This window comes from Gavialis gangeticus, unplaced genomic scaffold (assembly GCF_001723915.1).
Source record: "Gavialis gangeticus isolate Ggan-Ray unplaced genomic scaffold, GavGan_comp1, whole genome shotgun sequence".
Classification (NCBI taxonomy): domain Eukaryota; kingdom Metazoa; phylum Chordata; order Crocodylia; family Gavialidae; genus Gavialis; species Gavialis gangeticus.
The window spans coordinates 24,966,311-24,987,891 of record NW_017729025.1 but is presented as its reverse complement, the minus strand read 5'-3'; the positions used below and the strand labels follow the sequence as shown (position 1 = coordinate 24,987,891).

The 21,581-nt window shown below is 43.1% G+C and overlaps 1 protein-coding gene across 3 annotated transcripts in view; it reads right to left on the bottom strand.

Moving 5' to 3' along the window:
- Positions 1–21,581, bottom strand: part of CDC42BPB (CDC42 binding protein kinase beta) — a 166,900-nt gene that overhangs the window by 103,890 nt on the left and 41,429 nt on the right. For all 3 annotated transcript variants that reach the window (XM_019518528.1, XM_019518529.1, XM_019518530.1), the window contains exon 3: positions 14,081–14,172. In XM_019518528.1, coding sequence (XP_019374073.1) covers positions 14,081–14,172 — 92 coding nt within the window. The remainder of the gene's footprint in view (positions 1–14,080; positions 14,173–21,581) is intronic.

The window sequence follows — 21,581 nt, the reverse complement described above, 5'->3', positions numbered from 1 at the left end:
TGAGGTCAAAATCAAGTGCGTTTTGCATTCAAGTTAATGATCATTCTTAATATTTGTGTCAATGGATTTCTTCAGAAGTAATTCAGTAATTCTCAACCATGAAGCTGTGGCACCTTGGGATGCCTTGAGATCCTTCCAAGGCTGATGCAGGGCGCCAAAGTCAGCACTTGTGCAAATGATTCACAAGATAAACCCAGAGATTTCAAGTAAGAATCCCTAGCGTTAAAAACATTCTCACCTGTTGTGGTCATGCTGAGTTCTTTACAACAGAAGAATTGCTCCATTGTTTCTGTAGTCAAAACTAAGTGAAAACTACAAGCTGGCATTTTCTGACGTGTGCCTTGAGTCCACTGTTCTAGATATACACGAGAAGTAACAGAACCCATCTGACTTTCTTCCCTAGCTGCATTGCCAACTAATAGGCACTAGAGCTGGCTTGTCTCTAAAGTGGGCAAAGATCATTGAAACCTCGCAAGAAGCTCAATTTCTCAGAGAATAACTGCACTCATAGTCACCCCTGCAGTCTCTTCCTATGACCTAGTGACATATAACCTGGACAAAGGAGAAGAGATTGACATGGTATATGTTGATTTTAAAAAAGCTTTTGATCTGGTATCCCACAATCATCTCACAGAAAAACTGGCCAACTGTGGCCTTGGCTATATCACAGTCCACTGGATGGGGAATTGGCTCCAAGGTTGAACCCAGAGAGTGGTAGTTGATAGAAGTCAATCATTGTGGTGCTCCATGACCAGGGGGGTCCCCCAAGGCTCTGTCCTTATGCCTATTCTTTTCAGTGTCTTCATTAACGATGTGTACATTAGTATCAGAAGCAGACTGGCCAAGTTTGCTGACGACACCAAACTTTGGGGTAAAGCATCTATGCCCAAGGACAGGATGGTGATTCAGACCGACTTTGACAGGCTCAGAAAGTGGGTGGATGAAAACCTGATGGCCTTCAGCACTGAAAAACGCAAGGTATTCCACTTTGGGAAGAAAAGCCAGCAGCATGCTTATAGGTTTGGCAGTGCTATGCTTGCTAGCACCGCGGCCGAAAGGCACTTGGGGGTCATGATTGAATATGAGCCACTAATGTGATGCTGCAGCCAGCAAAGTGAGAAAAACGCTGGCTTGCATCCATAGAGGCTTCTCTAGCAAATCCCAGAACGTCATCCTTCCACAGTACTCGGCCTTGGTGAGGCTGCAGCTGGAGTACTGCATCCAGTTCTGGGCTCCACAATTCAAACAGGATGTGGAGAAGCTTCAGACAGTCCAGAGGAGAGCCACGCGAATGATCACAGGGCAGGAAAACAGGCCTTATGACAAGAGGCTGAGAGCTATGGGACTCTTCAGCTTGGAAAAATGCAGGCTCAGGGGGGACCTGGTGGCTGCCTATAAGTATGTAAGGGGTGTGAATCAGGATCTGGGAGAATGCCTGTTCACCATAGCACCCTGTGGGATGACACAGTCAAATGGTCACAAACTCCTCCAAGACTGTTTCAGGCTGGACATAAGCAAAAACTTCTTTACTGTCCAAGCCCCCAAGGCCTGGAATAGGCTGCTGCTAGCAGTAGTGCAAGCATTCACTCTGGACTCTTAAGAGTCAATCGGATGTTTGTCTTGCTGGGATCCTATGACCTCAGCTGACTTCCTGTCCCTGGGGTAGGGGGGTGGACTCGAGGATCTTCTGAGGTCCCTTCCAGCCCTAATGTCTATGAAATCTATGAAATCATTTCAGTGTTCCTGGAATCTCTGCTGAGCCAGAAAAGTCCACACACCAGATTAATCTCCTTTTCTTGCTCCACATAAATTAAATAGTTTTACATAAACAGGTTTCATTTTGTAGACAATGGGGCATTTTTTAATCACACTGATTACGGCTGCTCTGCCAAAAGAAAACTATTAACTACTAAATAAATTCAGTCAGCATTGCAACAATATTTTTATGCAAGGTTATTGCTGAGGATCTAGGCGGGGTGCATGATTAAGGATATCTGCTATTTCTGTGTGAAGCAGGACAAGTGTCCCACCCTTCCTTTTTACCAAGTTACTGTGTTTCAGTAAACCAGAGGGTTAGTTTTCATGCAAAAGAGCTTTAGTAATAAAAAAGGGAAGGAAAACAATCATTTCTAATTTAGATTTACCAGTTTTCCAGGCAGTGTCAACTGCCCTGTACTAATCAAAAACTTATATGCATCTGATCCATACAGTATTTAAAAGTTACTACTTTGCAAGTATTAACAATAAAGAATTCTGAAACATTAATACAGTGACATACATTTGTATGGTCCTATTCAGAACATGCGATTCTTAACCCCATCCCCACAAAAAGCCATGTTGCATTCAATATCTAAGCGACTGCCATCTGCTGAGTATAGAGCCAGGGGAGACTATACCCCACCAAATACTCCAGAAAGGCATTTATGAATTCAGTACTGGAAAAAGCCAGGTGAGTATAGGGCCCGTTAAGGCTGTTTGGAGCAACAAGTATCCCGCATAGCACAGCTCCTATCAATTGTGCTTTGGTACAGTGGCTGTTTTTTTCTTGTGAAAGAGGTACAAGACATCCACAGAGAACTACTGAACCATTACTGAGGTATGGCCTTTTGGGCATGGTGAGACCCTCTTCCTCCACCAACTACTTCTCGCTCTTGACAGGGGACTTGAGGAAAGAGAATTCAGTCCCATACAGGATAAAATGATTTAAATAGGAGGATTAAGACAGCAATTTTAACAACTCATGGTGGGATTAAAGCCAGCCTCTAACAAGAAAAATGGAGTGGCAACAGAGACCCCACTCTCTCCTTAACCTACCTTACCATCTCCTCCCTCAAAGTCATGTGTAGCTTTGATGGAAAAGGCACGAATGGGGTAGCTACACCTATTAAAATGAGGTTTTCAGACTGCAGTTTCCACAATTTTCTTCACAAAAGTTTATCGGGCTAGAAATAGTTAAAAAAACAAGGAAAAGAAAAAAAGGCAAACAGATTCCAAAATGATCACAACTCCAGGAACCAACGACCTAGGTATATGGTCACGGTCCATCTATGCACTCAATTTGGCCACAAGCACTCAGTGATTTCATGTCTTTGCTGGCCAGTGGAGATTACTGAACATTATTTCTATTCCTTAACATTTTCAACATCCTGTTCTCTTTATTCTCCCACTTGCTCTTGCTTCAGAAGTTTTCAACTTCAGGCAATTAATTAAACAGGGGTCGATGCATTGCCATCATCCTAGTTTTTCCTCCACTGATAGACAGAGAGAACAGGGTTTAAAGTCCCAGGTCAGTTTCTGCTAGCGAGGGGCCTGGCATATGTTCACATAATGATGCAATAGGATATAATCCCTGATCCCAACAGTTGCGTCTCCTGCCATGCCACATGTGCATGGTACAAGGCAAGATTGTTGGGACTGGGGAATCAGATCCTAACCATGCCATTGCTAGCAGGAAGTCCAGCGCATGGGTTGGCAAGTGCTAGACAAAGGGAGTCTGTCAACTCTCTCCACCTGGCACCTGCAAACCTATGGCTTCCCCAATGAGATCCATGGATGTGAGAGGCTTCCCCATCCCAGGGGCCTGGCAGATGTCTAAAAACCATGTGTGCAGCTGAGCTGCAATGCATTTTTTTTTAAACATCCGAACAATTCAAAAAGATCCAAGGAGGGCTGTACACACAGTTTTTAAAGGTTTCAGTGCATAAGGATTCCAAGAGAAGAAAGCCTCTCCCCAGTACTGGGGTCCCTGTGACTAGGGTGCCTAGGTGCCTTGTTTTAAAGTGCAAGGCAGTTAACCTGTTGACTCATGAGATCTGTGGAAAAGGCAAGAAAAGCTGCCAGGAGCAGGGGTTGCTAAATTCCTAGAAGAGAACTTAGGAACTCAGCTTCTCCCCCCAGAACCTTGTAGGCCATTCCCTTGGCAACGCATTTTCAGTATCAGGACTTCTGTCCTAATTTGAAAGCTGGGAATCAGCTGATACGTGGAACATCTTTGTGGCCAATTTGACGTTATGGTGTATGAATCAGCTGCAAATGTAGCACTTCCTATTTAGGGTGTGAGTGACGTTAACCGCACCTTAAATGTAATGTGTGCCAAGGGCCCAAGGAACAGACAGAGAGAATAAAGGTGTTGATCCAGTAAGTGAGCATCATCAATTACATCAGCTTGTCTCAAATTAGGCACCGCTTTTGTAATTGTATGTCTACAGGCAAACCTTCGTTCTGCTCCATTAACTGTCTAAACACGCAGGGGCATAGACCAAAGCTTCCTTTGTTTTGTTATTATCCCAGCAAACTGAAGCCACAGCTCTGAGTGGGACCTACTAGTGTTATTGTGATGCAAAAAAAAACCCAAGACAAAGCACACATTCACCTCTGAGCTCCCAATTTATCTAAATATTCATCTATGGAACTGGAACTGATGGTATACAGAAGTGTTTTGAAAATAGTGTTAAACTGTGGCTATATCAGTTTTTTTATTCAACAGAATGGAATTTAATTTTTTGGCCAATTCTTAGGTCCAGCTTGTTTAGCTATTCAACTTTTTTTTTCTTTTTTTTTAATATAAACATCTTTCTTCCTGATTAATGTCATTTCTAACAACTACTGACAAAATATAGATCAGTTGGTTTTGATTAATTTCTTTATCCACTGTTTCATGCCTTACAAATATTATCCTACAAGATTTTTTCCTTGTTTTAACAAATGGCTGTTTACATTAGCAGAGGAATGACCTTAGGATACTCAGACCCCTTGGAATCGAATCAATTTTCTAACAGGGATTGTCTAAGTAGATGTCATGGGAGAGAAATATTCACACGGCCCCACTTCAGCTAAAATTCAGATTTCCAGTTCGCTGCTTTATACAGGTCAGATGCTGCAATACACACATCTTGACTTAAGATTTCATTTACTCACTCAAGGAATTCCAACTTCTGTCTTCAACTACGTTGCTATTTTATAATGGCCCCCAATAGTTGGCAATTTCACAACAATGTCCCACATGACTTGAAGTAACCATTCACCAGTGATAAGCATGAAGTGTTCCCTGGCAACTGGGATGGGAGATGAAACAAGCAATTTCTGCAAAATTTTAGTATGTCATTTTAAAAAGGAATGTGTGGTTCATCTTTCTGAGTTTGTAGACAGAAACACCAGTCTGTGCATCTGCTTGTAGTTCTAAGCGGCAGCAGAGTCAAGTGCATTCTTGTTAGTCTCACTGGTTATTTAGAAACCCATGCACGATGACACAAATGGTATAAATTTGTTCATGGCTGATTCATATTCTTGCTGCTCAAGTTCTAAATAACTACAAACAGGTACTAGAGTTAGTTGGTTATAAATTTGGAAAGCCACGAGAAAGTGGTGGAATACTAGACTAGCAAAAAATCTTTCCTCTTCCCCTAACGGGGGTGGCTAGAGGTGTAGGGTGTATGTGTAGAATACACATGGTCCATAGGCTGGACCTGGCCTGCAGGTCCCCTACAAAATTTAGAAAATTAATAATCTGCCCCTGGCTGCCTGTCAAAGATGACATGGTGCCAGCAGCATCAGGACCCAGGGGGAGCCAGTGGCAGGACCCAAAAGCCTCCAGGTGGGTTGGCTCCTGTTGTACCCTGCAATCCCGATGATACAGCTGGGAACCACATGATGCTGGAGTGGCTGGCGGGGGCGTGGTGAGATACCACATGCCACTCCCTAACTCCCTCATCTGCTGTTGCTGCCAGTACCATTTCTCCACTTTCCTGCTCACCACTGCTTCTTCCTTGCCCCCTACCCCCGCCGCCTGCCCATTGGCCACTCTGGCACCTTGCAGTTCCCAGCTGTATCACTGGGACTGCAGGATGCAGCAGAAGTCAGCCTAGCTCAGCCCCCGTAATTCCCAGCTGGCTCTGTGTGATGCCTGCTGGGCTGAGCCAGCTCCTGCTGCATCCTGCAGCCCTGGCCGTGCAGGAAAGCATGTGGTAAGAGCAGAAGGTGGGGGAGGGTGCAGGGGGAGGCAGGCAGGAGCACAGGGTTAGTGCCAGTACCCCAAGCCCAGAGACGGCAGGAGCACTGAGCCAAAGCCAGCAGAAGCGCAGGCAGGGGCTCTGCCTGCTGCAGACCCTGAGCGCCCTAAGGCCTGGTGCTGCCGCTGATGGCAGGGGCTGTGGGCACTCCCCTCCCCCCGCTTCATGCACATCCCACACCCTCTCACACACCTCAGCCACCCTCCTCCTTCCACAATCGTCTCCAGCTACCCTCCCCCCACACTCAGAGCACCCCATGTTCACACACCCCCACAAACAGACACCCACAACTCCCCACAAACCTATACCCACTTATGCCCCCCATACTTCACTTACAATATACAGGAGCAGGGCTTTGTTTTCAGTTATTATACAATCCCTTCTATGTACACTATACAAACACATGTAAATCAATACAAAAATATATACATTTTAAATCAAATTAATGAATGTTGTAGTAGATGTTTGATTTTTAAATTATAATTTGGTATTTTTCTGGTTTGAAGATGGCAAACCCCCCTGCTGAAAGGAGTACTTCCAGCAGCACGGGGAGGGACTTCTGGTGGCAAAGGTCAGGTTTTAGGGGCTGGGGTTTCTGGTCCCAAAATGGTGACCAGGGGCAGGTACCTGTCAAGGGGCAGGGCTACCCACGCAACCCTTGACAGCTTGCCAAAACTTGGTAAGCGGCCCTCCAGCCAAAATAATTGCCCTCCCCTGCCCTAAGAGAAGACACTGAAGGAGAGATGGACAGAAAGCTTCTTTGTGCTTCCATAAGCTAGAGGCAGGTACAGAAGTTAATGCATCTGAGACCTAAAGCCAGGAGCTAATTGAGCCAACACTCCAGAGCTTCAAGCCAGCACTTTCGCAGTAACTGAAGAATATTTCCCTGCAGCTGGAAAGGACATACTGGCTGAGTAGATGGAAAACAGTCTCAAGTAAGTTAAGAGAGCTAAACTAGCCATACTAGACATCCCAGGTCTTCACCGGGGTGAGCTTTATCTAGAGCTGACAATATAGGCAAGAGTGACTAGTAAAAAAAGCTGCTCAGACACTAGAACTTTCCAACAATTAGCCAATGAATACAAAAAATTAGTAATAAAATAAGTCAGTTCAAGAAACTTGACTGGGCTGCTCACAATATTATGTCTCTCCATTTTGAAAGTGTTTTGGTATATGCTTTAAAAGATGTGGAATCCAGATTTACTCAGGTTGATCCCTCGCCCCTCCCAAACCTTTTATTTTGCAAAGAAAAAGTAAGTACAAGCCAAGTACTCTCCCTAGATCTTAGCATATTTTTAATTAGCTACCACTCTCAGAGCCTCCTACTCAAGTATGATTCTCTCCTCTATCAAGCCAAGGGGAGTAATGTTTCTTCTTTGATGAAGAATGCTTTTTAGTGTATTTATTTGTTCTTTATATTTGAGCCATTAACTTGATAACTTTCGGCTATCACTTCAAAAGTCAAGGGGGAAGGGCAAGGGGCAACAGGAGGAGGGAAAGAAACTACTGCAGTGTTTATACCCCTCTTGCCAGAAAACCTAATCTGCCTATGCTACATGGTAGTGGTCAAGTAAGTGTGGGTGGACACTGTAAAACTGGCACAGGGAAGCACACCTGCTTCCTTCCCTGATGTAAGCAGCAGCCAATGACACAACTATGAAACAACAATTTGAAGCATTAAAAAGTATTTTTGTAAGCATTACCAGGAAACAGATGATTTATTAATGCATTCTCTTTCACGGATGTATTGTCTTGCTCCCAACAGGGTTTGATGGGAACAATGGATTTCATCTGTCCTCCTGACTCAGCTGTGCCTGACCCTGTAAATTCAGTGGAGGAAGCAGACTTTGCCCAAGGCTTACCTTGTGAAACAGCATTTTCAGGGATTAGAGGGGATACACATTGATCAATACATTGCAGAAAAGGCTGCATATGCATCAAAGATTATGAATTAGCATAGGGTTATAACACAATGTTTGACAGATTTTTACACTGGTAAAGAGAAGGGTTTGTCTACAGGCAAAGCTCACCTTCTTGATAGAAGTGGTATGACCTCTGGTAGAGTGAAGAGTGGCAACCAAAAGCAAAAAATGATTTACCTTTTAATTTACAGTAGTTTCATAGCATACGGAAATGTATCCATGGCTATCCAAAAAACTGCTCTCTTAATTTCACCATAGTGGGCCAAAGCAGGCCGGACTACTACTGATAGTAGGGGAGTGTCTAAACTCTTCTTTTTCCAGTTCAGAATTTCCCGACCAAAATAATTCCAGACTGTGTTAAACATACTTTATGGACAAACCCTAATAATTTCTCCTTCTCACAAAACATAACAAATTCAACTAAATGACACCAAATCTAAATCCCTGGATGCCGATCTTATCCCTGTTCTGGCTGATGCATTTGTTTCCAGGGGCCTGGATCCGTGGAAAGGACATTTTTTATGTAAGCGTTATTTGTTTTCTTTCCCATTCTTGTTCCTACTAAAATCCACAAAACTCTTAGAAGGTAATTTCTATAGCATTTCCTTAGCGTGGTGAGCCAGGATTATCCAAGAACAGGTAGAGTTTGTATAGATTTCTCTCTTTCATTTGGCATTAAAGCATTTCTTTTTGTCAAAAGAAAATGGCCAAGATCAGATGACCAATGTGCTGAAGCTGGTGAACTAAAGGCTGGCCTGGATCAAATATTTAGATAACCTTTTTGCACTCAAGTAAAGTCTGGCACCAGTCAAAGTTCTAATTTCATACAGGCATCGTTCAGAGATAACTCCTAAAAAGCAACTCAAAGACAACTAGAATAGGTGGAGCATCAGTTATCAATTCAAAAGGAGATGGTCTCTTCTTGCAGCGGCACGCAACTTCTGGCCTGTGGAGCCATGTCATCCAGCCTGCAAGACTCCCCACGGGTCCAGAAATCTGGTGGCAGAGAATCAGTGGCTGCATTAACTGCTGCCCCCCTGCTGCCAAATTTCTGGACTTGTGGGCAGGGCCGTTCCTAGGGGAAGCGGGGGTGTGTGAATCAGGGCGACCGCCCTGGGCCCCGCATAGTGCCATACAGGCACCGCCATGGTCACTGTGTGCTGCCAGGTGCGGCAGCCACGTGCCATTAGCTCCATGCCCTAGCCACAGAGCAAGTTCAAGGACTTTCTCTGTAGCTATTAATTTATATTCCAGGGAAAAGCTGCTTTCCCTGAATAAGGTATAATATACAATACAATACTAGCTGAACCTGAAACTGTGAGTTGACCTGTAACCAGAATAACAGGGGATACTGTCCATTGCTCTGTCCTGGTTCTTCAAAATTCCTTCATATATTACACCCATTTCTGTTAGTTTTCTTTTCTAAAATGAACAAGTAACTCATTTTTCAAAATCCTTTTAGCATTTGTTAATCCTCTTTGAACTGTCTCTTCAATTACTCTATTTTGTTTAAAATGCAGTGCCCAAACATTCCTACTGAGACCCCTATTAACTAAAGCAAAACACCACCATTGATCTTCACGTGATACTTCTGCCCAATGAAGTTAATAAAGAATTTATCTGTTTATGACAGTGAATCACATAAGTTTGGTTTGGCAAATTGCTACAAAGAGAACATTTCGCTACCAAAACAGCAACTGTGGCTCAAGACAATGTGAGCAATGTGGATCTCACTGTAGGTGAGCCTGCAACTCACACATGCAAAACCGAAGCTGTTCGAAGAGCTGCATACATCAGGACTGCACACAAGCCCAGTACCTTCCCCCATGGTAGGCTAAGGAACTATTCTCTCCATACACATGTCAGCGTGGATTCTGTTCTCAACTGGCAAGGAGCATCCTAGCCAGACAGGAACAAAATGAGAAGTTTCTACTATAACATCAAACTGCTCTAGCTATTAAGGCAGACAAGGTTCTTTGCGTGAATCTGATAACAGCTAGTGTTAATAAAAGATAAGTCAATTTGACAAGGAGCAGTGACTCCTATATCATTCTGGACATCTGGGACAAGTGTCAAAGAAGAACCAGGCAACCAACACCCACAAAAGAAGAGCCAGATTATGTAACCCTCCCCTTTCACACATTCTTGCAATTTAAGCAAAACTCAGCTCTCTTACAACTTGGAAAAGGAGTGCAGCCCTCCTCTATGTTGTGTTCGGATGGGAATTATAGAGGCCTCAGGCAAAGTCACTTGAGCTAGTAATTCAAAGACAGTATGCATCAATATAGTAGGACATGACTTTGGGTCATTTATTATGAACTGGAGAAACTAGAAACCATCCTGTGGAAGTTGCTATTTGCAGACTGAGTCTACTAACACTTTTACAAAGTCTAATTTTTTATAGTGAGAAAAACTATTTTGCATTTCCCAAGAAGTCCTAGCTAAGTTAACAATGACAGGCTGTTCTCAAGGTCTGCCGGAGTCCCCTGTTTGACTCGACTCTGATCTGTCAGTTGTCTGGGCCTGAGGTTGTCAAACTTGTTGGGCCCCCATGGGTCAGATTCAGATCATGGGGATTCCCATAGCCCAGATACAGACCACAGGCAGCAACTGCAGTGTTAAACTGCTGCAGCCACTGGACCTGCTTTTTTTGTTTGACTTTGGAACCTAGGGAGGTAATGCTGCTACCATTTGCCCCCTTTCCCCCTGCCACTGATTTCAGTCACCAGGGCTGATTTTGGTGGCACATAAAATGGGCAGCAGAGAGAGGCAAGCAATATTAATGCCCTTGTTTCCAAGGCTGCAGGGCTTAGCATTCACACTGCAGGGGCCCATAAGCCCCACAGACCATGGGCTGGATCCAGCCACTAGGCTAGGTATCTGATGCCTTTAGGGTAGGTAGGTATAGGGAGGAATGAAGTGTCTCCGAAATGTGCTAGCTATCTATGCATTTCATGAGAACTACTATTGTGAGGAGTTCAAGTAGGAGTACCTTAATTTTGGCAATAGTTGAGTCCCACTGTGAATCCCGAGCGCTCCCTGTGGACTAGACAGATGAGTAACAAAACAGAAAACATACATTTGGTAAGCAGAAGGCCCAAAACAAGCTTTGCGCTTGGAAAAAAAAGGAATGACAGAGACAAACACTTTCTCTAGTAGCCTCATGTCTAAAATAGGATTAAAAACCCTTTCTTCAGAGTTGCCAAGAGTGAAACCATCTTCTGCTTTAATAGGTTTTAGTAAGAAGACTAAAGAGAGAGGGGTAATTAGGGGTTAAGGAATGAAAATGCATTAGGAGAGCCAGAGACAATGGCCTCCAGCAGCTCTCTGTCTTGTACCCAATGGAATAAGACAAGACAGAATCCCAAGGTATGTACTTTGAACTGGCTTGACTGGCTCCGAAATGTTGTTACAATTTGTTAACAAGGTGCTGGCAGAGGATGCACCATGTAAGAGGAAGACGCATTGTTTGCTGCATCTAGTCTTCTTCTTTGGGAAAATAACGTGGTTGTCCTAGACACGTTATGGCTCCTTTTTACCCAAACCCCTTATTGCAACCTCTGTATAAAGACTCCCAGTGAAAACCAGGTAGCTTTCGAAATCTTCAGGTTACTTAGAAGATTGTCTTGTCCGTTTTGCAGATTAAAGCCATCACGGTTTTGCAGATTAAAGCTATCATGGTTAACAGTTCATGACACATCAAAGCCATGAAGCCTTCCATATCACCTTCCCTACCAGGTTGTCTGTAGCAGCCTTGACACCCTATGCATCTACCCATGGCTGTTTACAGGGCCATCCTATCATTAACTGGCCCTCCTTAACTTCTGAATTCATTCTTGTTTAAACAGCTTGGGAAACAGTGATATCACTGTCAAGTTAAAAAGAAATAGTACTTAGCCGGCAAGGCTTAGCAGTTTACCATTCATAGCTGGAGAGAAGTGAAAGAGCAGCCTTTTCTCTCAGAGACCCTCACTGGGTCCTCTTTTGGAATGCTTTAGGTAGACTTGAACTTTTCCTGTACTGCTGATCTTGGACTGGAATGGATTTAAAGATATACATAATCTTTTTAAAGGGTTTGATGACAGTTTTATTTTCTTTTTGCTTTAGCTGGAATAATGGCAGACATTTATTACAGTGCTTTGGCCTAGGGTTGAACAACCCCACATTTATCTAAAATGATCCTTTCTATGTCCAATTTCAGTGTACAGAACAACAGATTTTCCTTGAAAAATTGGTGTCTGCAGTTTGTGCTATTCTCAGAAGCAGTTCTTGCAATTTCTTAACATTATCTGGTGGTAGGTGTTATTGTATTATCCACTAACAAGGACAACCCCACCGCACCTGCTGGCATTCTGTCTGGCCTGACCAGAGATATCATCAGGGAGTGTAAACTCCTATTTAAAGAGACACAGGGATCTATTCCTCAAAGAAAGCAGAGCAGCACTCACTGAGTCAGAAAGGATGAAGCGTCCTTCCACAAAAATACAGCAGGCAAAGCAAAGCAAGCCTCAATTCTATTGCTATGAAACTAGATTTATCCAGCTGAACTCAGGGAAGAGAGGAAACAAAGAACATGTCTCGTAAGAAAGTACAAAAAACAAATTCCTCTAAACCTGATGTCAGAGCATATGGGGCTATGTACTGGGATATACCAGTGGTTATCTCAGTATCAGGGTCATTTCTTGAGATGCCCTGTAGCACCACAATGCACCCCACAAGATCTGGCAACACCACCACCAATACCAGAAGCAGTGGCTTGTGCAGAATATTAGTAACAGACCATATAGAAAGGTTGGACTGGAGACACAATGACAAAGTAGTAGTACCAGGGTAGTTTCCAGTATGGGGCTGGAATCCTTGAGGTGTGTGATAGTAACTGTTGCAGCCACTACTTAAAGTTGCATGGTTGGTGCCATGATGATAAATAGCTCCTTGTCATTACCCTTGCATGTAGACGTGGAGCTTCTGATTTCATCCCACCTCCCCAAAGTACTTTTTACAGTTTTCTTCTATAGGAAGGAATTGAACTCAAGCTAGAATTTCCTCCGATGCTTGAGAACTCCACCAGGTACAACATACCACTGGGACAAAGAGAATTTCATTAACTGCTCTATAAGCAAGGTTTTGGTTTGGCATCCCAACTATCTCATGAGTCATGACTCTTGCCTAAGCAGAAAGGACACCTGCTATGGTTGAAAACCCTGTCACAGTATACAAGGGGGTTAAGATGCTTGAAGGTTTAAAGGCTGCCATGTGGTGGAAATGACTGAACTGTCCTGAACAAGGAGGTCAGATCATAAAGAATTATTACAGACAGGTAGAGCTAAACTGTTGTACAACTAATAGACAAGTTCTGTGGAGGCTTGGCTGGAACTAACAACTAGTGATTTAGACACTAGCAGGCTAGGAGACTTAGTGTCATGGCTTCCACAATCCTTATGTAAAAGGGAAGTTGAGAACCCATGTTCATTCCTGCAGTAGGCCCTGCTATTCAAAGAGACTTCAACCTCATTCATGAGACTCGCGCACAATTAAATGAAGCATCCACACCAATGCACACCCTAAAAATCTCTTACTACTACTTAACTAGGATTTCACTATTAAAATGGCATATCATGCTATACCTTTCTACATGAACCTTTTGCCCTTATTATGACACATGCAGCTACAGAGAAATAAGATGCACAGGGTATCCAATTTACCAACAAGTTACATTACTAATTTAAGGCTGGGCTGTCCAACTGGCAGCCCTTAGGCTGCATACAGTTCATGAAGGATTCATGTGTAGCCCCCAGGCTCCTACCTGACTGCCACTCCCTTTATTGTTCTGCCTGTTTCTGCAGCTGGGATCTCTGGGCTCCCCCTCCATCAGCTTTTGCTTTCTGCTTCCACCCCAGAAGGTGGGGCAGTGAACCTCATAGTGCTGGCAGTCTGTGGCACAGTGAGGGAGCAGAGACAGGCACTGCCCATGCACAGGATTTAATCGTGCACATGTGCTTAGGGGTGAAGGGAAGGGGTGTGCAATGCAGTTGGGTGAGGTACAGTCAAGGGCTCATGCTACTGCAGCCCTGAGATGTGTGGCACTGAGCTGCTTATAAGACGGACAGCTCTGACTCAAGGCATCTAAATCAGAGTGCAAGGATACCTTACCTCACCAAAAGCACCTCTTCCAATTACTTTTATAATTTCGAAGTCATCCCGATGAAGTTGCATTTCCTTCACCAGCTGTGTAAATGGTCTTGCTGTTTAAAAAAAAAAAAGAAAAATGAAATTACACATGGAAACTTTACAAATGATATCATCCAAAGATTTTTGACTTACAAGGTATTTTATCAATAAGTGTTCAAAACAAATGCAAGTAAACTAAACAGTTAGAAAATTAAGATTTGTGCCACTTACATTAGAGAATTAATAAGCTTGTTTTATTTCAAAACAATGGAATTTCAGTTCTCTAAAAAATAACTGTTCTACTGTATTCTTTACTGCTCATCAGTTATCCTGACAAGTATCAAGAATAAACCCAAGGAAATACCAAAAAAATTGTAAACTTGCCTAGGACTGTGGAACAACTATCCTCTTCTCTACTCCTGTTGTAAAGATTCTTAGCTTTCTACCTAAGCTTTAAATATATATTTTCCCTTATATCCACTTTAAAACAAGATACTTTCCTTGGTATAAATTTCTATTACACAGTAATGACCAAACATTTGTCCTTTATGCAAGGACAAGGTAAAAGCACCACATATCTATCTCCATTACTTTTAACTGACCTTGGGCTCAAATTTTTGTGATAAACAAGTGGAAACCATGGTATGAAGTAATGAGCTAACACAACACATGCCTCCTTTAGGAAAGGGTGACTGCCACCAATAACAGACATCAGATGTTGAGAACACAGTTCTCAACAATTGAAGATGGTACAATAGAGTAGTAGGTTTAACCAAAACCCTCAAAGCAAAAAGTAACCTAATGGCTAATACAGTGAGAAGAGAAAAATACTCCACTGCAGAACTGCCACACTCTCTTTGTTCTTGGCACACCTTGGTCTAGAAACTATTAGAGGTGAGTTATTTATGGCAACGATACCCTCTTCATTTTGATGGTACTACCTAACCCCCACCTTATAACTGTAGGAACCAAGAGTCAGAAGCCTCATTTGTACTGGTATGCTTCTACAGAGACAAATGCCGAACACAACAGGACCTCAATATCAGTTTAGGCTGGTATGCACTACTGTAATACAGTAAGGAGGGACGGTTCCTCTGCCATTTGCAAATTAGAAAACTCCACTGCAGTAAGTAGAGCTACACTAATTCTCACTAGCTGATGATCAGGACCCATAAAATAGTCGAATTTACAACAAAAGAAGTGCAAGAAGCCAGAGAAGTAATGTATGAAGGTTCCTCCGCAAAGTTCTTCCTATTTTTCTCTATGGATGGAAGAAAACCACCACTGATTTGAAGAACACATATTGATGTGTTGGTGTTGGTTTATGGTCTAGGACCAGTATTCAGACCTTTGTGGTCCAATAGTTTTATTTTACCTCTTCCTGACAACAGTACAAAATTTAAGAACCAAAGAGGATTGCCTTAAATCAGCAATTGTATTTTGTTTTGTATTTATATTCTTTTAGTTCTTTCCCAAATAAAAGTAAATTCCAATTGGTTAATAAAACTTGGTAATTTTTGTTAAGTACTCACTGGGTGTATTTACACGTTCATTAATGTGCCTTAGATACTGTGCATTTAGTTTGGTACTTCCTTATTAAAGTGCTAGCTAAACGCGCAGTAACTCTAGGTACTGTGCTCAGTAGCACTGGTGAACAGTTATTTAGTGATGCTTACTGGGCATTAGCCTAAGAATACCGTACAGTAGGCTATTAGCATGGTTTCTGTTGCGACACGCTACGGCACAATGTTATTAGGCTAGTGCACGGTAAGCATCTCGTGTAAATGCGCGCACATAGCTTAACATTTATTTTTAGATTTTTATATTTAGATTAAAAAGTGGTGAGCAATGCATTTCTGAGCACATATTAGCCAATCACCTCCCTGTAATTGCAATGCTAAATTATTTTATTCACAATTGATAAATCAAGCTGTATTTGAATGGCAACACAGGTCTTCTTTTTAAAAAGGGAATGTGTTTAGCTAATAACAATCTTAGATATGCTAGATAAATTTAAGAGTTTAGCAAAACATGTTTACTCCATTCTGAGTGCAAAACAAAGGTGGCATTATCTGGGGTAGGTTAACTAAACTGACTGCATTCAGTCAACACATCCTTTAAGACTTGGAAACCTGCTAGAAACCTATATTCTCACTCGTCATTTTAATTTATAGATTGCAAGAGGAAAAACAAGCTTGCCTACTTTTCCAGCCGTCAGCTAATTACTGAACTGGGAACACAGGGCTAGAAGGGGCCTCATGGGCCACTGAGTCATCCCCTGCATTTGCAGGCAAACATTTACTGAAAGAATATCCAAAAATCACCACTTGAGACCCCCACAACATGTAATGAGAAGGCAAGATGACCGAACAATCAAGAAAACCATATAATGAGCCATCAAATAATTAAGACAGGAGGACAAGGTCACTGCCAATGCCCTGGCACTGCAATGACAGCCAAGGGAGTGGGTAATATAATCTTCAAAGATCACACTAAAAAGAGCATACCCCATACAACATAGGAACACACAGGAATAATTAACACAATTGTATGCTGCTGCAGCAGAGGCCACAATTATCAAAAGCTACTTTATCACTTCAAACAAGTTCTGGCTCCAGATGCTTAGCTTGGGACTTTTACTACTTTAGTGGCTGGGTACCAGGCCTTTAAAGAAAGTCAAACATGCACTGGTGGGCTTTTAATTTAGTTAAATTATTTGTAATAGCTTAGGACCCTAACTTGGTTAAATTAAATATTAAATTATGAAAACATGCTTTTAAAACTATTTCAGTGGAAAAAAAATAAGGTAAATAAATGAACTCTCCTGTAAAAAATGCACCATTACAGAGGCCAAAAAAGAAGCTGAACCAAGTGATAATCACACAGTGAACTACTAAACACAGGAGACATTATAAAGCCAAGAATATGCTTGAATACTTTTTTTTTAATTTCAAAACAAAGCAAAAATTATTTATATCAGAACATAGCTCTGCTTTTAAATGTCAGGTTATACAGCAGTAGTTTCATTATAATGTTTCATTGAAACAATCCTCAATTTTCTTGTTTTGGTTTTACATTCAGAAACGCTTGCAATGTTTAATCCCAGCATCAAGCCCTCTGGATATGGGTTAGTAGGGTGCACACGCCTATCAAGATTAGTTAGATGAGCAGAAACTTGTCCTGGTATGTATACAGTGAGGCTGCCTCTACTATGCTCCTCTGAATGATGGACCGCAACATAACCATTAGGGAAGTATTACTACAAAGCTCTAAGCATTTGAGAGTGACAAATGAAAAAAATACTGCTAAGGGAAGGCAACTGTCATCATTAGGTTAGACATCAGGAGGCGCTATTTCACGGTCAGGGCGGCTAGGGTCTGGAACCAACTTCCAAGGAGGGTGGTGCAGGCTCCTACCCTGGGGGTTTTTAAGAAGAGGTTAGATGAACACCTTGCTGGGGTCGTTTGACCCCAGTACTCTTTCCTGCCATGGCAGGGGGTCGGACTAGATGATCTGCTCAGGTCCCTTCCAACCCTAGAAACTATGAAACTATTGTTGTTTTATAAATTGGGAAAAAGAATACTGTTCTCCCTACACATCTGGTATGAATAACAGTTGTGCTACACACATCAATATTGATTAGTAGATTAGCAATGGGTTTATAATTCACAATTAAGGTAAAATTTTATGAAGCATTTCATCTGGGTAAATTATGAACTAGGTGGTTGTTGTTTCCTTTGTAAAATTTAAAAAAATTAAGGCTATCTATGTTGTTTTCAGAACAGAATTATTTATAGGTAACATGACAGTATTGTAGGCTCTGCAAAGCAGGGTGTGGGGACAGAGGCCCATATCTTGGAATCAGTAGTCTGTGTACTACAGATTTTTTCAGATATCTATTTCTTTCCTTATTCTCACTTGCACTGTTTCCCAAAGGTGAATCTATGCTTTCTCTGACATATAGCAACAGTTTTCTTTTATGCCTCCTCTCTCAAAGCCTTATAGGCCTTAAAAAACAAAGGAATTTATGGACTCAAAATGTAAGTATATTAAACACTGGTACCATATATTTATTTCTATGGTGATAAAGAGAACGCTAAATTCTAGATGAAGCCTGCTTTCAAGTTCAAGCATTACCTTCACACACACTTTTATGCACTTCCCTCCCATACCTGGGAACTCCAACATATAATCTTTTCTTTTTCTGTTAAATCTTTAGCTGTTTGCCCAGAAGAAAACAGCTTGAATAAATTAAATGCAGTCATGATCATAAGGGTGTTGGATAAGTTACTCAGAGAACAGGTCTACTGCAACACAGTACACAGACCTCTTAATTAGCCAGCTTTGGTATGGGCAGTGGTTTAGCCATGACAACACAAAGCTCAGCATAGGCTACACAACATACACAGGCAGTGAGGTAGATAGATGAATAGCCCATCCTCAGCTCTGCTCTGACCTGGCTAGATGAGTAGCAGTATGTCAGCTAACTAGTTTAGGTACATCCATGCTGCAATGCATTCCTGAGCAGGCTGCCAGAACTTAGTCACTATCTAGACGAGGAAAGTCACAGATATTAGCAGCTGCCTAACGTATAAAGTCATGATAGGCTACGGGCATGTGATTATGCTCCTACGAGCAGACCAAAATCTGGCCTTTTTGAGAGTTTAAGATAGCTGGCACATGTACATCAGAAAATGCCCAGGAAGCCAAATGCACTCTTCAGAGTGCTGTCAGCCACGATAGTGAACAGCAGTTGCCAACCCTGATGGCACAATTAGTTTATTTAATGGTGTGCTCTGTAGAGCAGTGCTGTACTCATCCGAGATAGAGTTGACCAGCTTTCTGCAAGGCTGAGCTGCACAGCTTGAACCACCAAAGGCAAGATTTCCACCGTCCATATCCTGCTGCCAGGGTCTTCCAACCCAGACACTCATGCACAGAAGGCTGGTACAGAACAGCTTCAACATGTGCAGCTGCAGACAACCCCAAAAATCAAGATTCACAAACAGAAGAGACTGGAGCAGTAGAAATATCCACCATATTCCTTGCCACACAGAGATAGCAGCTTGCTTTCTGTATCTGGGATGCCAGCAGCACATAGATTCATAGATTCATAGATTAAGGGTCGGAAGGGACCTAGTAGATCTTCTAGCCCGACCCCCCGCCAGGGCGGGAGAACAACAAAAAACCCCAAAAAGAGAAACGGGACTCAAACGAGTCCAGCCAGGTAGGCATCCAGCCTCTTCTTAAAGACCCAAAGAAAATGAAAAATTCCCTCCCATCCTAGCAGAGCATCTGGAGCACCTGTACGGCTAACCTCAAGCATTCAAAAATCCCAAGTCAGAGTCCCCAAAAATCACGACTCAGTTAAAAATCATGAGAGTGATTTTTCGGTTTTTGGGAGTTGTTGTCTTCTCTCTGGTATGCGACTCTCTGGGGTGCTTTCACTGCGCACTAAAAAATTTGTCCCCATAATCATGAGGCTTAGAAACACTTCAGTGTAAACAGATTGTCCGGCTCTTTTGAATTCAGAAGCTCGGGCTTCAACGCATGGAACAAAACCACGAGGACTAACAAAACCATGGTGGTAGTCCAGGTCTAGTGAATAAGAGTTCACCACACAAGGCTATGGAGAGCTGCGTGACTTTTTCAGCAGCTGAAGAGTCAATTGATAATTTGAGCCCTTTCAGCAGGAAAAACTGGCAGTTTGCTCAAACTGGCAGCCACCTCCATGAGCCAAAACTGTCTGAAGTCCAGCTGAAGCCACCCACTTTTGCCAGAAATTCAGCTAACACTGGCTCATGTTCAACAGAAATCCAGGTAGCAGTTAGCACAGGGGTGAGCAATTATTTGGGCTGGAGGGCCACTTAAGGAGTTTTGCTGAACTGTTGAGGGCCAGGGTTGGAGGGGGATTGGTCCTATCCAGCCCACCAACTGCTGCCAAGAGCCTGAGAAGGGAGGCTTGTGCCCCGCGCCGCTCCACTGTGCTGCAGCCAGGACCAAGCTGGGCCGTATGAAGACTCCTCCACCTCCTCCCCGCTTAGGACTTCCTGGAAGCACTGTGGCAGTGCAGTCCTTGCACCACAGTCGCTGGCAGCTGGGTCTACATGGGACGGGGTGCGATACAATGCACTGAGTACCTGTCCCACCTGCCACCATGCCACACTGGAAAAGTTGGGGGTGGCTGCCCAGAGCCAGGTCCTCCCTCCTCCCCCCCCCATGGCTAGCATGGATTAGTGGCACTGTGGTGTCAGCAGCTCATCATGGCAGGCAAGATGGCTACTCAGCATGTTGCATCACCCCCCGTTGCATGTGGGCCCGACTGCTGGCAGCCACAATGCCAGGAATGCACAGCCACAGGGCCAACAGGAAGCGGGGGGGGAGGGGGGGGGCCATGGAGGAGTCTGCGCACTGCTCGGCCAGGCCACAGCTGCGACAGAGCGGAGTGGTGCGGGACACAGCCCTCCCTTCTCAGGCTTCTGGTGGCAGCCAGTGGCCCAGGTAGCATCAAAAATCATAAGGAACAGAAGCTATATCATGGTATTTCTTCTTGATGAGGTCTGAAAACCTGGCATGTTTAAAGATGGTGTTAAAAAGAAGCACTATATTCCATGATAAGCCCTCCCAAGGCACTTCTTCAGTGCTCACCCTTCACACAACAGAATATTCTAGGAACAGAAAATTCAAACTCATGTCAGGGAAAGCACAGACTTAATATAGAAAGTGCCCAAATATCTAACAGAAGGCTCATGCAAGAGTCAGAAATAATGCATAACCCACAGCACTAACATCCAACATAAAATGCTTTGTCTTAATCAGATGAATTCTAAAAATTGATACCTGAGATTTTTACCACACTATTTTATGGTGACGTGGTAGATGGAACAACCACCTTGGCACTTGGCACTGTGAAAGACAAGCAGCAGAAAACCCTTTCCCAGAAATGTACAACTTTAATAGAACAGGACTGGATAAACGCAAGAGGCACTGCTAAAGGCAGCTGCCTTGGAGCGCTTCTCATTTATTCAGGTGGGGCTTGTTTATGGAGGAGGAAGAAAGGGATGGGGAGACTTTTAAACTCCTTTTGCTGTTTCCTCATAACTTACATTCTTGTAGTCAGTTATCTCATTTGCCCTCACTGCACCCTTTCCAAAGCAACAATACTCCTCATACTGCTTGCTACCAGTTCTGTAGTTTGCAAGCTTTAATGAAGTTAGTGCTCCTGTACAACCATTCAGCTCCTGAAAGATATCTACCACCTGGTAGCCCAAGACCAGCAAATTATTCCTGCCTGACAGAGACCTGCTCTTCTTCAACCCTTCTCCACAAGCTATTCCCTCTGCAATTTAAAGAAACTACTCTCAATATGTACTGTGAGATGTCAGCTTCCTATGCATTTTAAAATACAATGATCTTTTTGTTATAGTTTCAAAGTTTCATAGTTTCTAGGGTCGGAAGGGACCAGAGCAGATCATCGAGTCCG